An 18085-nucleotide genomic window follows, 5' to 3' on the forward strand; every position below is an offset into this window, starting at 1 on the left:
TGCCAATGGACTGACTGCCAAGCCAGGAAGAAACTTCTACAGGATTAAAAAGTTCCATGCGATCATGATGGTGATGCTTACAACACCACACACAGTTGACATAACCTGTCAAGTTGCCCATGCTGGATTGTGTTGTAAATGATACCCACATAAAGCTTAGGAAAAACTTCCCATGATTCCAGAGCCCATAGCAAGCCACCATTATATTGCCTCCCGATTTTGTCCAGTCTACATTTGTATCAAACGTACTGGGCTCACACTTTACTTGTACACTTTGCTGTATTTTAACCTGTCCTGTAATTAACAACCCACAATATACTGGGAGTCTCTTAAGAGTAGAGACATTATCATTTTCATTTACCTGTGTTGTGCTTTCCTGTACCTTGGAAGGAAGCACATCCAGACACAGGATGTTTACAAGTAGGTGAAACAACATGATGTCCCAAGGACAGGTGAACATTTCATCCTAGAGCAGTGGCTGTCCTTCCTAATGCTGAGACCTCATGTTGTGGTGACCCAACCATAAAATTACTTTTGTTGCTACTTTATAACTGTAATTTTGAAGCGTAATGTAAATATCTGTGTTTTCCAATGCTCTTAGGAGACACCTGTGATAAGGGTTGTTTCACCCCCAAAAGAATCATGACCCATAGGTTGACAACTGCTGTTCAGGGAAGCTCAGGAAGTAAACAACTCAAAATAGTTTCAGGAACTTCCTGAAAATGACTGGAACCACTAGGTCTTTCCTACTCCAAACATATAACCAAAGACAGACACTTTAGATAAGACAAGCTGTCTAGAAAATGCTCAGACTAGCCAAGTTGCCTGGAAGAAACAGAGCAGCCATATTGCCTGGGAAAACTGACCAGCCGAACTACCTGCAATGGACACTCGTCGACCTGTTCGGCTGCCTTCAGGTTGTGCAGTTAAATCAATATTTCTAGGTTTTGTGAGCTGTCACCCATGCTGAGGTGGGCTTGGGTGATACAGCTTGGAGTCATCCCTGCTCTTGAAGTAACTCCTCACCCATGTTCCTGTAAGTAAGCCCAATAAAACTTAGGATGGACCAGACAGGGCCTTGGTGTTATTTGCATGTTGATCTCTCATCAGTTTCCTACCAGCGGTGAAACTGTTGGTTCACATCTCTTCATAGTATATATTTGGTTGGAACCCCTGCTCATCACCTGCACAAGCTAAGAACACCCATTTGCTCTTTTTCCACCCACAAGGCTGACCCATCCTCTCTCCAGCCTGCATTTCTGGCTACCTACTCACGAGTGCCCACCCAGGGCTCAATTTTTTATGCTGGCTTCACTGACCTACACCTGTGAGATTGGTGAGCTCGCCTGGTTGCTGCTTCTCAATAAACCTGCCTTTATACTCTTGACTTGGTTTGAATTGGCTCATTTTGTCAGCGGGGAAACCTATTAGTATCACACAACACCACTCAGTGTCCAGTGTCAAGGAGTGTACCGTCTGCTAATACCAAGATCTTAATCGATGTGCCCTATGGAGGAGACTTTGAAATGGCTCTGGAACAGGGCAGACAGTACGGCTTAAACTTCACTCCATTTCTGTTTAGCTACTGCATAATGCTGAGTGAGCTTCTCTGAGCTTCGAAGTCCTGTCAGCTATAAAATGGACATAGTAATCCATTCTTATGGTGGATGAGAGAATGATGAATCATATGTACTTGCATCTACACACAGTGACTGTTTTGCAATTACATGCCCTTTCTGTAATGGCTATACAACACCATTTCAACTAATTAATATTTAATTGTGATTTGGGCCTGCTCATACATGCCTTTAATTCAGCAATCTGCAGGCAGAGGGAGGCAGATCTCTGTGAGTTCAAGGCTGGCCTGGTTTACATAGTGAGTTCTAGGACAGCCAGAGCTACATAGAAGACCCTGTCTCAAAAGCAAAAACAATATTTAATGTGATGTTTAATTGTTGAAAATGTCATTTGTGTTGGACATGCAGATAAGATTACAACAGATGGAGCTAGACAAAGTCTCCAGAAACAGAAGGCCAATTATTATCACATTGATGATTTAAAAAGAAGCAGATTCTCTTTGCAAATCCCTCAGAGAATTATTACAAACTCTTTCAGTTTGCAGTAAAATATTCCCGATCTTGTCATTTGGACTGGAGGGCTGATAGTTTATCATTTTGTTTATTTGCTGGGGGTTAATTTTTAAAAATAACAATGAAAGAAAAAAAAAGAGAAAAGGGGACTTGGCAATAAGGATCAGGAGACAGTGTGCTTCATGATGTGTGTCTGCCAGCATGGCCTTCCCTAAGATTCTTTATTTCCCCTGTGGCCCGGGAAGCTATTAGCCCTAAGTTATGCAATCCCTCCACTCCTTGTGAACAAAAGGAAGCATGGAGGAAAGAGCCACATGGCATCTTTAGTCCAGAGCCCAGGTTTCATGGATCAACGTGACGGCCCTCATGGAGCCCTCTGGCCACATGTGTGGGAATATGAGCTAACACACAGGGGAGAGGACAGTGCTACAGTCTGGTTCTGAATGGAGATTTGTTGTTCTGCTGGAGAACACAAAGCAAAGGTAGCGAACAGCACAGCCACCCAAAGCTCTTGCAAATCATTCTGCTCTCATCCAGCTTGTATCTAGCAATCGTTCTGCAAACAGAGAGCATTTGTTTCCTTAAACGCTGTAACTTGTCAGTCCCAAGCTATGATCCTGACAGGATTCAGGATGCACTCCTTTAGAACTGAAGTGCTTCTACAAAGCATCACATCCCAATGCATCAAAATGGAGGTCCAGGTGGAGCGTGATGGTTCGTTATCTGAAGGCTGCAATCTTCGTTATCTGAAGCAGCTGTGACGAATAATAGCCATACCTATTCCAAAGCCGAGGAACTGTGAGTGCTCCCGCTGGCTTCTCCCTAAGTTCCCTGGGCTGGTACATGAGCACAGTGATAGTAGGTTCCTTGGAGGCTGTGGTGGGGATTAAATGAGATATGTACAGTGGGTAGGACAGTGTGCAGCAATAAACCTACACCACCAGTGTAACTGTTATTTTTGGCTGTCTTAGATCGCTGCAAGAGACACATTGCTTTCTGCAAAGGGACACTTGAGATGATAGATTCTTGTCCTCAGACCAGCATTGTTATTTTTGGGAATAACATAGGTTTTAAGGGATAAGTTATCAATCAAGATATAGCAGTTTAAAGGGTGAGTATCAAAGGTTTGCTTTGCATAGAGTGACCCTAAAATGTTCCTCTGACTCACACTGTCCCTATTTAAAAGCACAGAGCAGCCAGGTCTCCAGTCTACCCACTTCTAGTCTCAGACGCTTCTCAACTCCATGCCCCACCATCAACCAGACAAGCTTGGCAGAGGGACCATCGATTAAAAAAAAAAAAAAAAAAAAAACAACAAACCCGCAGTCTTTTACAATAGCATTATTGGGGAAGAGGTGACAAATTCTACCTTCCAGATGAAGAGCATTGTACCAAAATTTCACCTCAATATAACCTCAGTCGTTAAATTGTGGGAGACTAAAACTTGTTTCACTCAAAAGTTTTATCCACAGGTATTGGAAATTGGAGAAGTATTGAAGTGGGTATAAGAGGTTTGTATTTAACTCTTCCTGAATGACACCAGAGACTATTCATTGCATACAAACATACCTTACTACACAGTAGATTAGTGTTCAAGGAAGAGCTAGCTTTTGGGGATGCTGGTTAAGGATGCTTATCACTCTAGCCTTGGTTGTGAGCAAGCACTTCTAACATCCACTGGTATGCCTGGCAGCTGTTTTCATTTTATGTGTGGTTGGGACCAGAAAACTTAGGAATCACTGACTTAAGCAATAAGTACCTTTTCCAAAGTCATTTCATTTGTAACAATGGCAAAGCTGAAGGACTGGTTGCTTATTATACTTCCTGATCATGGTACGTATATATTTTAGAAAAGCAAGATATGTATTATTCTTGATCTTCATCTCAGTCCTGGAGCTGAAATGCTGTAATCATTGGTTAGTTCCTCTTCTTCCTCCTCCTTAGGAATACAAACACATCGAGGATTTAAGGGTAGCAAAACAGTGAGAGTTTTTTGTTATATATTCCACTACCAGAGAAGGCAGAACTCCTACAGGAATCAGCATTCACAGAGAGGCTATGGATGACAACATCTCTGACAGCTGTCAGCCACAGAAGGATTGTGAGAGCCAGAGATGGGGGATGATTTCAAGGAAATTGATGAAGCTGTCAAAGATTTTTGAGGAAAATATCAGACATGTTTATCTTGTATATTATCACCATAAAAGTAAACCATGTAAATGAGTGATTTGTTCATTGTCAACAGAAAACACAACTGAATTTACTCAGGTTTCCTCCATTCGCATCAGAGCGAGGTTATAAAGGAACATGCCAGAGGGCGGACAGATGAGGAGACTCAAGCTTTCTAGCCATTGTTCACTTACCCCAGACTGCCATGAACACAGCAAAGAACACGGTTGCTCCATTGTCAAAAAGGTGGGTCACCTGGGAATAACAGAATTGATTCAGCTAATTTCTCACGAACAGCATCTTATCTGCTATTTTTAAAGTTGCATAACAGTAGCTATGGTGCTACAGTGAGCTTTGCAAGGGTTCTTTGGTGAACATTCCCCTTGATAATGATTAAGGGGAGGGGGAGTCTTCTTACTATAATGTTTCAGATGTGGAAGAAAGAATGAGCTCCCTTTACATCAGAATTGTGTGGTTGAGCATTTGTCAGCAGCCCCAATAGTGCTACTAGGAATTCCACTTTGTGCACCATAAAAATTCTTACACATCTATGTGGATATGGATATAACTATATTTAGGATCAGGAATGAACTTTTGTTGCTGGTTTATAGGCTCCTCAATCCCCAAACACTGTTTCTAATGTATCACTTATTCACTTCAAAAGCATAGCTAGCTTGCTCCTGTGGTTTTGAGCGAATGTTTTGTGGGCTACTCTGCATTTCAGCGTTATGAATGCAAGACACAAGAACCATTATCAAATCCATTCTCACATTCATTAAGGCCTCAGGTAATCTCTATGTTTACCCACTCCACCAAACTCAAAGGCAGTTAGCAATCCCCTACACCAGAATGTGTTCTAGAGTTCTAGTCTTATTGCAAAACAGCCACACCGATTTCCACCTCCAGTCTAAAGTCTGTGCCCAGCTGATGACTGATAGTTTCATAAAGCATAGTCTTTTGGGCATTTTATGTTCCCCTAGTAAAGAATACTTTACTATTCCTGGATAAGATGCCCAGCATAAATAGGTGTTTTCCTGCCATATCACGCTGCCAACTATTTTGTATTATTCCAAAGGTTTATGCTTTCTCTTTCCTTGAATGTCGGAGAGATGGGCAGCATTCAAACACTAAATGTGACATGAGTTCCTTTCATAGGCCAGATGAAATACTGAGCTGGAACTGGCCACTTAGTGTCACGCAGTCCTTACAGCTCTAGTGGTGCGTGATGGGTTCAGGCTCCCTGTCCGGGTAGTTGGTGAGTGTAGCAGCTTGTAACATGAGGGAAGGTTCTCAGTTGAACTGCGGCTGTCGTTTTGGGCTGCCTAGATCATTCACACCCACACAGTTGATGTCTCCCATGCTGTTTCTAAGGAGTACTTGGATTGCTAGGACCCAGCAGAGTACTTTCTTGGGATAGGATATATAAACATTTGTAGAGACAGTTTTCTATTGTGGTTATCAGCGTGAATCAGAATAGGTGAGAAAATAGGGATTCCTGTTTCCTTGAAAAATGGTAATCTGGCTTGCCCAATGGTTTCCTTGGCTAAATCCCACCAAAGAAAAGCGAGATAATAGACTCCAAGTACTGTCAGAACACAAGAACAAAGACTTCAAGATGCTCCAAGGAGATTGGCAGTGGTCTCAAGCTGATCTGTGTGGGTGTGTGTGAATGTGGCATGCATATGAGTATGGCTGTGCATTTATGTATGTGTGTGTGTGTGTGAAGGCCTAAGGTCAACTCCAGGTGTCTTCCTTGATTGTTCTCCATCTTATATATTGAGGCATGGTGTCACAGTCAAACCCAGAGGTTGCTGACTCAGCTACTATAGACAGCTTGCCTCAGGGATTCCCTGTCCTTGTCCCTGGTATGCTGTGATTATAGGCAGTCTGTCATATCTGTCTGGGCTTTACATAGGTGATAGCGATCTGAGCTCTGGTCCTCACACTTGCATGACAAACATTTTACCTGCTCAGCCATCTCACCAGCCCTGCATATACTTTCCAGAATAATAGAACAAAATTTGAAGCCAGAGCCTCATACATGCTACAGAAATTCCCCGCCATTGAGGTTTATCCACAGTCCAAAACCCAAGAATTTAACGTTAAGTATATAAAACATACTTAAGGAGAAAGCAAGGAAGACACAAGCCTGGAGGTGCAGCCATCTTTCCATCATAGGAAGTAAACCTGTCTGTAGAGCGACAGTGTGTAAATGTATATGGGGAGGGCACTGGAGGTCTGCATGGCCAGTTCTAGGCTGGGAGTTACCTCCTGATTTCTGTTGTTGTTGTTGTTTGTTACAGGAAAAAAGTAAGCTTGTTTGTCTCTCCCTGCTTAAACCCCTTGGAGGTAGGTTTTCGACTCTGGCACATGCCAAGGATGCTGCCTGAGCTAGACCCACGGCCTGCTCTTACCCATAGTCCCTCTACAGATAACCCCACAAACTCACTCCTGACGTTCTAATAAATACTTGTAAAAATAAAAAAAAAAGCCTATAGAAACTCTGATTCTGTCATTCTTGACTTTAGTCTAAAGTTTTTAATGGAAGCCTAAACACAAAATTCAGAGTTTAAATATTGTACAGCTCAGTGGGCCCAGTGGTAAAAAGGATGTCATGTGGTCTGGTAAACTGAGGCCTAGGTTTACTGTCCTGTGAGTAAGGATGAGCAGGTTTTACTTTTCTGAGTGAAATGTTGATCATAACACCTGCTTCGCAATTGACAGGCAGGCAAGAGATAACACATGCTACCAAGCGATTATGAAAATACCCTAACCTTAAAATTAGGATTATTCTAGATTTTCAGTGGAGTTACTGCCAACATTCTAATAAATACTTGTAAAAAGCCACTATGAAATTTGAGTGTTCTGAACTATTCTTGATGGCTAATTTAAGGAATTATTAAGGATTTCCTAGAAAGAGATTTTCACTCAAGTAACTGTTTTTTTTTTTAAAATTTTTTTCTTTAAAATTTTTTTATTATGATCATTTATTACAATTTATTAAATTTCTATCCCAGCTATGGCCCCCTCCTTCTAGTCCCACCCTCCTCCACCTATGCTCCTCCCCTAGTCCACTGATAGAGGAGGTCCTCCTCCCTTTTTATTTGACTCTAGCCTATCAGGTCTCATCAGGACTGGTTACATTGTCCTCCTCTGTGGCCTGGCAAGGCTGCATCTCCCAGAGAGCCAGCCACTGAGTTCATGCCAGAGCAAGTCCCTGCTCCCCTTACAAGGGATCCTACTTAGAGACTGGGCTGCCATGGGCTACATCTGAGCAGGGGTTCTAGGTTATCTTCATGCGTGGTCCTCAGTCTTTGCAAAGACCCCTTTGTTCAGATTTTTTGGTTCTGTTGCTTTCCTTGTGGAGCTTCTGTCCCCTCCAGATCTTTCTATCTCCCCCTTCTTTCCTAAGATGCCCTGCCCAAAGTTTGGCTATGAGTCTTAGCCTCTGCTTTGATACCTCCATCAGTAGAATCTTTTAGCGGCCATCTGTGGTAGGCTCCTTCCTGTTCCCTGTCTTCTCCTGCTTCTGAAGTATATTGTGTTTATCCTTCTGAATGAGGATTGAGTAACTTCCCTAGGGTCCTCCTTCTTGCTTAGCTTTTTTAGGTGTACAGATTTTAGTATGTTTATTCTATATTATATAGCTAATATCCACTTATGAGTGAGCATATACTATGTGTGTCTTTCTGCTTCTGGGTTACCTCACTGAAGATGATCTTTTTAGTTCCCACCATTTGCCTGCAGATTTCATGATTTCCTTGCTTTAGAAATCAATCTGGTGCTTTCTCAGAAAATTAGGAATAGTGCTACCTCAAGATCCAGCTCTATTACTCCTAGGCATATATCCAAAATATGCTCAACTGTACGCCAAGGACATATACTCAACCATATTCGTAGCAACTATTATGAATAGCCAGAATCTGGAAACAACCTAGATATCCCTCAATGGAGAAATGGATACAGAAATTGTGGTACATTTACACAATAGAATACTACTCAGTTATTAAAAACAAGGAAATCAAGTAACTCTTTATATTAGAAATCCTCTCATAAGCTCTAAAACTCAGAAAAGACCAAACTGAGAAACCAAACCAGACAAACCAAACAACAACAAACATTTGATGTTTTCCAAAATAAGGCTTTTAAAATGTAAATTATCTCATGACTTTTCAGATAAAATCCCATTACTGACAAAAGTTTTTGCTTTCTTAACTGGCATTTCCCAAGGTTGCTCCACTTAATCTGTCCTTATGTCCTTGATCTAAGTATCCTCCAGAGCTAGAGAGAGACACTTTTTTCTTGCTCCTTTAGTTTCTTGTGACATACACTCAGAGCCCAGTCTTTTCAGACTCATAGCCGACTGCTGCAGCTCGGGCTCTGCCCTCAGGACTCACTGCCATCATGGATGGGCGGGCTGTGGGCTGCCTATCACATGTGCTGTTGTCCTAAGTGAACGAAACAGTGCAAGCCAGAGTAATCAGACAGATGCAGGCTGCAGCAATCTCAGATGCCTGATAAAAATTTGGCAACCCCCTTTATATCTGGAATCTAGGCAAACACATAGGCTATGGATCTTAGGAAAGACTTGATCAATCTAAACTCTAGATTTGTTTGCCTTATGATACTGCCCTGAAGCTTAAGAAAATCCTCTAGGAATTTGATGAATGTGCCTAATATTTTGTTAAAATAAGACATACCATGAGAAAGGGGCATGAGATATCACATGCTAGAAATCATAGCGTCATATCCTGAGTGTTTTACAAAGCACTATTCCGCTATCAGGATGTGCCATGGAATTGGTAAGAGAGGACTGGCCCTGACTGCATTTAGGAACAAGTCCCAGAAATGTGACAATTAGGTAAGGTCAATGAGCAGGTAGCTGAGCTGAATTTGATTATTGGCAATAATGATAAAGAAAAGCCAAATAACCATGAGTGCTATTTACTGAGATCTTATTGCTTTGCATGTTTGCTTTGTAGATGAAAAGCGTCTTAGGATCAGAGAGCTTACATAACTTATTTTTGACAAACAAGCAGTAGAGAATAGAGTCAAAATCAGAACATGCATGTAGCATAGCTCTTCAAGAATGGATGTCTTGGTTCCTGGATTAGTCATCAAATGTCTAGAGCAGGGCTTTCCGCCATTTTTCCTGCCATAGATCCCTTTAGTCTTGTAAAGCCTATGCATCTGTGATGGGTAATACTAAGTTGTCAGTTTGACAGGACCTAGAATTACTTAGAAGACAAGCCTTTGGGCATGCCTGTGAAAGATTATCTTGATTAGGTTTACTGAAGTGGAAAGCGCCTCTCTAAAAGTGGGCAGCACCATTCCCTAGGCTTGGGTTTGGATTGAAAAAAAAAAAAAAAAAGAGGAAGCCAGCTAACCACAAGACTCACCTTCCCACACTCCCTGACTGCAGATGTGATGTGTTTCCTGCTCCCGCTACCATACTTCCCCAGCCGTCTTAGACGCACTTACGGATTGTGAGCCAAAATAACCCCCTCCCTTGTTAAGTGCTCTTGTCAGAGAATTTCATCACAGTAGCAGAAAGACAGTATCCCTTTTATGACTAATATTTTAAAATGTAAAATATAAATCCCATTGCTTCTTGGCCTTTTGGTTAAGATCATGTGTAAAAATAAATGTCTTTGAATTGCGAAGATAAAAACAAAAAAAATCACATTGATTCTCACAGATTTTACGTTATGAGAGATCTGTGTCATTGCCCCATATGCAATAAGCAATAAAAAGAAATCTCTCAGATAACAGCAAAACCATAAACTGAGCTTCCTCTGACTCCAACAGCTGTGCTCTTAGCAGCAGGCCATGATGCAGCATCTCATGATGGTGCCCAGAGACACATGTTTTAGATACACCACATTCAAAAAGACAGATGCACTGGAAGGCTGATGTTCTCATCTCATAATATCACTTGAGGTTCAAGCATGGGAAATAGCAGAGGAATATGACCACCCAGTGTCCCCAGGAAAGCTTATGATAAATTCAATCCCACCTAAAATGCTGCTGGTTTACAGTTACCTTGGCATAAACGCAGCTGTCTGACAGCCTCATGAATGGACAGTACTTGTCACATACAGGACACATGATGATATCTGTGGCTTGGCAGACTTCTTTACTGAAAAAGAGAACAGAAAAGGACTGCCTCTTGATGCAGACGTGTTTAGATTCTGCTTCTGAAACACTATCAGCGTGCCCAACTGATAAGTAAGACCCAAAATACTTGTCTTATGCCCCTACAAGCTTTTCAGTCTTTTCTGATATTAATATAAACAGCCCCTGCATGTATTAATATTTTGATAAATCTTATTTATAAAGCTTTATTTACATATTATTAAATTAAACCTGGGGAAATACAGGAAGAAAAACATTGCCCTTCACACAACATTTCACTATGTAAAGCAAATTCATGTGAATTATGGAAATAGTGAGATGCCCTAAAAACCTGCCTTCATCCATGTGCATGATAAAATCAATAGATTGGATGAATAACCAAAAATTTTAGTTCTTGAGGAAAACCACGCATTATTAAAAATATCATAGAAAGTAAAACATTTCTGTAAACAGGAAGCAAAATCACTCATTCTTAAAAGGAACAATATTATTTAAGGTCATTGCAATATTATTTAAGGTCTGTCTCTGCAATAAGATCTCTATAAATATCTGAACCATATTCTGGTAAGAAAACCAAGGGGATGACTGCCATCTAGGGACTGACTATTCTGTAGGCATTAGTAATTTGGTTTGTGACTTAGGTACAGAGATTTCTTGTATTAACACAGAATTCACGAAGGACTGGTTAGCTATTATTCCTCACAATAAGGGACCCGTTTTAAGACAGGAAACCTCAGAGAGAAAACAACATGCATCTGCTGAACAAAGGTGAGTTGTTCCATGGGTGGTTGCTCACAGTCTGTCTGGAGTTGTGAATTTTTGCTTCCACCGTACTAAAGAGCGGAAGCAGCAAGGAACACAGGAAACCTAAAGAAACTTTTGACTTCTTCACCAGAGAGTGAGAAAGTAGTGAAAAACTACATGTTCAGGCTCCAAGTATAAACTGCCATCTCTAAATACTGAGAAAAAGGAGGTTCGCCCACGAGCTCCTCATACCTGACTTGGCAGTGATCCAGAGTGGTGACTCCATACAAGAAGACAAACAACCCAATGAAGGCGGCGGGGAAGAGCATGCCTGTGTACCAGCCCAGCCAGGCAAAATACAGTCCAATCTTCTCTCCAAAATACCGCCTGTTTGGGACAAAAAACTTGAAACTACAGTGATGTGTGAAGTGGAACATTACAATACTATGCTCAGTTGTGTCACTCAGTAGTGGTTTTTCTGGTAAATCAGAAAAGGGAAGCCAAGAGAAGAAATGACCATCTGGTCAACTCAAAACTCTGGGATGAACTTTCTCCCATATTACTTTATACCAAGGGAGTAGAACTGCCCTGTCCCTAATGGGACATGATTATATTCCAGCTTATTCTGAGCATACAGAATGGATTAAAAGGAGTCACAGTGGGAAAGGTAAGGGGCTTCTGTCATTGCCAACATCCAGATGATGAGCAAAGGCAGAATAAGTGGCAGGAGAGACACTAGGCTCTGAGGGTACAGTCAGATTCAAGAGACAAAGAAAATGTAGCACCTCCAGGACAAGAGGAACTGGAGGTATAAGTTCACTAGATGTTCCACAATTTACTCTCCTCAAGTCAGGGCCAAAACAGCCTTACAATTTGCCCGGTCTCTGTTCTACAGATTCTTCTGTGTATATGCTGATCCAATTCAGTCTTTCCATTCAGCTGAATTATTATTAAGCCTTATAAATTCCCTCACAAATTTTATCTAATTATTCATGGCCTGGTAATTTTTTTTTTTTTTAGTCATTTCAAATACTCAGAGCCTGTTTTCTTGTAGTAGACTGAGTTTCTCAACTCCACAGACCAGAAATTGACTACAAAACCCCAATCAGAATGCTGCACTCATGGGGATGGTTTGCAGTAGCAATGTTCTTGATTTCTCATAAGTGTAATTCTGTAAAAAAGGGAGCAGAGACTGGCAAGAAAATTTGTTTTTACTCCCTCCCCTCCTCTGTCCTCTTATTTACCATAGACTGCATCTGGTAAAAATAAATAAATAAATAAATAAATAAATAAATAAATAAGCTTCTATCTTGGGAAGTATTTTTTTCCTCACTTGGGTCATTTGTATCATTTAGTACCCGCAAAGAAGGGGAGACAATTCATCAACAAGCTGGTCTATACAGAGTAAATGCACAGTAAACAGGGAGCAATGTCTGTCGTGGGAAGGACGATCACCCGGGGAGGTGGAATACAAAGTCAGCCATTATTTTTCTGTTACTCTCTTCCAAGTGCCTTTATTTTATGGTTACTGTTTTTGTAGGGCCCAGATGTAAATATCCAGCTGGTTAAGGAATTGACTTTGACTCTGTCTTTAATGGGGAATCCATGGAGTGGATTGTGATCACTCAACCCTACGGAACAGTCTTTAAATAAGTAATGAGGTGTCACTTCACAGTATTGGATTTGGTCAGATCTAGACAGTTTAAAAAAAAAAACCTTATACACACAATGATCATAAGCTAACAGCTGATTCATTTTTGACCTACAAATGAAAACAATCTTTGAGGATTCTTAGCGTAAGATTAAGTTCATCTAGAAACAGTATCTTATCTGTCCTATTTGCACAAAACGTTGACTAATTGTTACTCCAAATACTTGGCACCAGCAGTGTTTCAGCTTTCAGATCTGTAGGTTTTGGATTTTGAAATACCTACATATACACTGTGGGACACGTTTAGGAAAGGACGCAAGTTGAGACCTAAAATTCACTACTATCTATGACCATGCATTTTTAGTTTCCCTTGGTATTGACTGAACACAGGGGATCAGGTATGGAATGTTCCCCCTGTTATATTATATCGATGATCAGAAAGTTAGGATTAGAGGAGCACTTTTGAATCAGAGGTAGTCAACCATGGGAAGTGATATTGCAAATCATCACTAATATATTTAAACATTGTTACCATTCTACAGGATAATTGTCCCTAACAGCCACCTGGGTGACCTGCTTCTCATGGAATCTTGTGGGAGGTCTAGCCCACCACCTTTGTCCCTTCCACAGTCCCTCCCTGAGGTCCACCTGAAGGAAACATCATTCTTAACAGGGGTTTATAAAGAACAGCCGGAGTCCCCTGAGCGGCAAGAAGCCCAATTAGAGCAAGAGCTGAACGTGTCTTCCCCAAGTGAGTTTCCCCAAGGAGACAGTATGCTCTCATTATTCAGCGCAACGTTTGTATGTGCAGTCACTTAAAAACTCACCTTACAAGATCCAAAGGCTGGTACTTATACCACACACCCCAGGAAGCCCAGCACTCATAGAGGAGGTGTCGGTGGTTTACTGCTCCGTGCGTTTTAATGGAGTTTTTACTTCTGTAACTTCCCTGGGAGAAGAACATCACTGCTGGTGAGTAATACAAAACCAGAGGTGACCCCTGTGTGTTATCATAAGCAAGAGTGGTGACTGCAGCTAGAAAGGGCTTATTCCGCATGAAAGGGGAAGCACTTCCATGTCAGCCCATTATTTGTCGTGTAGCTGATGTCAGCAAGGAAAGGCAGTGCACTTCTGCAGACTAATGTCCAGGCTCAGTTATGCTGCTTCCTCACTGGGAGAGCTTACTCAAGCCTAAGCCTGAGTCCTGCTTTGCCAGTAAATCCTGAAAGTAATAATCGTCACTCTGACACATTTCTTCCATGGTTGAAATGGACAGTCTGGCTCAGAGGTCATGCCCAAGGCTGGTTATTTAGTTTCCTACTTTTCTCAAGATAAGGTTTAGGAAGTGGTCATAGCTGTGGTCTTCTCATGTAGACCTAAAGACATGATAATACTTGAATGTAAAAACTGGACACCACCTTTATATCCTAACAATTCAAAGCTAATGGAATCTCTTCATAGATAAGTGAGGCCAAAGAGGTGGCCATGATGTCCTTGGAGATGCAAGTTTCTCAAACACAAAAAGTGCCTTTGGAGGAAAACTAATTCACAGTAGCCTAGAAATCCTTCCTTCCTAGAACTGCAGGGTGGGAGGGGGGACAAACAGGCTTGTTTCAGCTTAACCACCAACCCAGTGTGTGACTTAGGAAGGGCAACCTTTCTCTGACCCTCTACTCTCAGTTTGAACATGAAACAAAGGTAACAAAAGCTTTCCATTCAGCTTCTTAAGTTGTTCTGAGGCTAAACAACACAACCAAGTTAAACCAGAAGTTGAAAGTCAAAAGAACAATGGCTACAGGAGATGGGGTCTTACTTGTCTGGCCTCAGTGGGAGAGGAAGTGTTTAGTTCTGCTGATGTGCCAGGGTGGAGACCTCCCTTTCTTTGAGAAGAAGTGGAGAGGGGACTAGGAGAGAGTGGGGAGTAGGGAGTGGGAGGGTGGGAATGGGAGGAGGAGAGGCAGGAGGACTGCGATCAGAATGTAAAATGAATAAATAAATTAATGGGGGAAAAAGAACAAAGGCACTGTACAGTGACCTGTAAATTCTCTTCCCATAGAGCCAGCACTGTGCCAAGACATGAAAGTCCTGGAGAGGACCACTGGTGATTGTAGGGCTGAACAGCTGTATCTCCTTTTGTGCTCGCAGGCCTGCCCGTTCCCAGCCATGTCCTCTGGCCCCTGACCAGGCAGGGTTGGGAGTGTGGAGTACACGGTGCCCACTGAAACCATTTTATAGGCAGTGCTAGCTAATAACCACGGGAAGCTGCGCTGAGTGAATCTCAGTGATCAGCATCGAGAGCCTACAGCTGCAGAAAAACCATTGTGTCAAAGCTTTGGCTTGTTATATTCTATCCGTGTCTTCTGGAAAGTTGTAAATAAGGCCTCAGAATATGACTTCTAGTTTCCTTGATAAAAAAGACTTTAAGCTTTCAGCATGACCGTTGGCATCTTCTCAGTGTTAAAAACCAAGGAAAGAAACTTTTAATGTCAATAATAACATATGTGTTGGAGAAACTTGTCCTTCATGTAGAGCTGGACCACCTCCAAAGTGCATTGTCCGTCAGGTGAGAGAAGGCGGGAGCTGTGGTGTTTGCCTGTGTTCATATAGCGACTCACAGAACTGTCATTTCTCAGCCCCATCTGTGAAATGACAGTTCTCAATCATCAGGAAGACTATGTTCCTGGAGACCCCGGGTCAGATTCTGGGGTAAATAATGCAAGATCCATTAGGAAATTCAAGTTAAGGGCCAATTAAGACAGGATCGTCTTAAAGCCATGAGTGCATTGTTACTCACTTCCGTCCATCACATTTGCTTAGCTAACACTCCGCAAAGTAGTTTGCTCCCGCTCTCTCAAAGAATAGCTGCAAGTGTATTTATTTCAAAGTCTATATAGTTCAGGAACATTTACCCTCCCCTGGCGCTTCTTTCAGTGGTTTTTTAATTGCATGACTTAGAGTCTTTAGTCGTTTCTCTGAATTCATGCTGAGTGACTCTTGATTTAAGTGTTCTTCCAGTTACATAAAAAGATAGAAATAAATTGATGCTGAGGAAGAGATAGAGGGATGCAAGCAAACTCCCCCTAATTACGTACTAACCAAGTCAAGTCAATTCTGAATGCATGCCTTATCAACAAATTAAAGACTATCCCAAGAGATTGAAGTGAGGTAAGAAGAGGAAACACAATACCTCATGTAGAGGAAAGGCAGCTTCATAGGAGCCATTGGTAAGCAAGCGGTTCAGACCTGAAGCAACAAGGAAGGTGATTTCAATAAACACTAAACTTGAGTCTTCAGTGATCAAGACTAAGTAATGATAGAGTAATACTTCCTGGAAAACACAGCCTAGATTTTCAGTAGTAGTAAAACTACTTTAGATACCAGCAGCTTAGAGAGAAACCTTCAAGTGCTGAGAAAGCATGGTTTTATTAATTCAAAATATTAAACTCCTCAAGATTGGATATATTCGTGCTCTATAAAGCATCCTGTTGTTTGAAAAACAAAATCCCATGTGTTCAATTTTTTCTCAGGAGCTAGATGCAGGGCTGAAAGCCTACTAGCTCAGAGAGGCAGAGAAAGCACCCAGCTGACCTTCCTACTCAGCCTATATCCCAGAAAGAAAAACAAAACAAAACAAAACAAACAAACATAAAAAAACACTTTTACTCAGCTCACATCCCAGAAGGAGAAAGCTCTTCTTCCTCAGTTCATGTCCCAGAAGGAAAAGCCAAAAGCCCCTTCTTTTTTCCACAGTGTCTCAAATACACTTCAACTCAATGCCCCTCCTTTCTGTTTACTCCCTGTCAGCTGGTTTCTTGCTCCACCTCTTGACCTAGGGTTGCCGTTATTTAATCCTGTGAACTTCTAAAATGGAACGAATGGGCAGATGTGTGGATTTAAAAATGTTTAAGGTGAATAAAGAAATCGAAGTGTGGCTGACAAATAATGGGCACGTACCTAAGATGCAGTTAGTGAATTCTGATACACGTGTGCTCAGGAAACCATCAGCATGACCAGGACAGTAAACATACCCGCCACTTCAACAGCTTTCTCATGCTGCTTTGTAATCTGCCTCCTCCTGTGCTGTCACTAACACAAGGATTGACCCGTGTACTGTCACTCTCAATTTCCCCTTATTTTCTAGAGTCTTGTGTGAATACTGTCATCCAATATTTACTTGTTTCTTCTGATGTCTTTTATGCAGATGGAGACTTCTCCATACTGTAGGCACTAGTAATTCCTCCCCATCTTGATTTGTTTCATTATGTCTCTCTCTCTTTCTCTCACTCTCTCTCTCACTCTCTCTCTCTCTCTCTCTCTCTCTGCAGTGTATGTGCATATAAGGACAGTTACCCAGGTAGACCAGAAGAGGGCATCAGGTCCCTTGGAGCTGGGATTACAGATGGCTGGTTCCCACCATCTGGTGCTGGGAAGGGAACTCTGGCCCTCTGTAAGAGCAGCAAATGCTCATCAACAGTGTCCCAGTACTTTATTTCTCTTTACTGCTGAGTCCATCACATGAATATGTAATAATTCATGCAGTCTCCTGATGATGGACATTTTGGTGGTTTCTGGTTTACTTTTGTTACAAATAAAGGTCCTATTAGCACCTCCATAGAAACCTTTGCGTGTGCACAAGGCCTCACTTTATCTTGTTGTTTTATTCACTTTGCTTATGGAATTGGGGTCCCACACTAGCTCTTGCTGGCCTGGAACTCCCCATGTAGCCTTGGCTGATCTCAAACTCACAGCACTTTTCTGTCTTCAGCCTCCTTATTGATGGCTATTAATTGTTATTAACCTCTGCTCTCCTCCCCTCTCCTCCTTCTCACATCTTCTTTGCTCCCCTCTTCTCCCCTTCTCTCCAGTTCCCACCTCACCTCCTTCATCTTTTTTGTTTTGAGACAGGGTCTCATTCTATATCCTCAGTGGCCCGGAACTTATTAAGGAAGTTTTGACTTCACGCTTGCAATCCTCCCAGGTCTACCTTCTGAGTAGCATTTACGTCCTGCGCATGTTCACCAGCAGCGTATTAACATTTAGATTCTGCCATACCCAACAAGACTAAGCTTTCTTCATTTTAGCCAATCTGACATGAGTAGTGAGAGTTCATCATTGTTTTAAATTGTATTTCTCTGGTAAAAGGCTTCTTATATGTTTGTTGGTCCCTATTATACCACATGTGAAGTAACTGTCCAAGTCGTATGTCAATTAACAATTTTATAATACACTTTTGGGTATTTTAATATGTTCTAGATACATGTTTTTAAATTAGATTTATGCCTTGAAAACTTTTTCT

General features: G+C 41.6%; 1 protein-coding gene across 6 annotated transcripts in view; it reads right to left on the reverse strand.

Annotated features, from left to right (window-relative positions):
- Ano4 (anoctamin 4) overlaps positions 1-18085 on the reverse strand; it is a 400373-nt gene that overhangs the window by 55374 nt on the left and 326914 nt on the right. For all 6 annotated transcript variants that reach the window (XM_060377883.1, XM_060377881.1, XM_060377882.1 and 3 more), the window contains 5 exons: positions 15977-16032; positions 13617-13738; positions 11391-11525; positions 10302-10398; positions 4454-4514 (listed from right to left, as the gene is read on the reverse strand). In XM_060377883.1, the coding sequence (XP_060233866.1) occupies positions 4454-4514; positions 10302-10398; positions 11391-11525; positions 13617-13738; positions 15977-16032 (471 nt within the window). The remainder of the gene's footprint in view (positions 1-4453; positions 4515-10301; positions 10399-11390; positions 11526-13616; positions 13739-15976; positions 16033-18085) is intronic.

This window comes from Meriones unguiculatus, chromosome 2 (genome assembly GCF_030254825.1).
Source record: "Meriones unguiculatus strain TT.TT164.6M chromosome 2, Bangor_MerUng_6.1, whole genome shotgun sequence".
NCBI classification, from domain to species: domain Eukaryota; kingdom Metazoa; phylum Chordata; class Mammalia; order Rodentia; family Muridae; genus Meriones; species Meriones unguiculatus.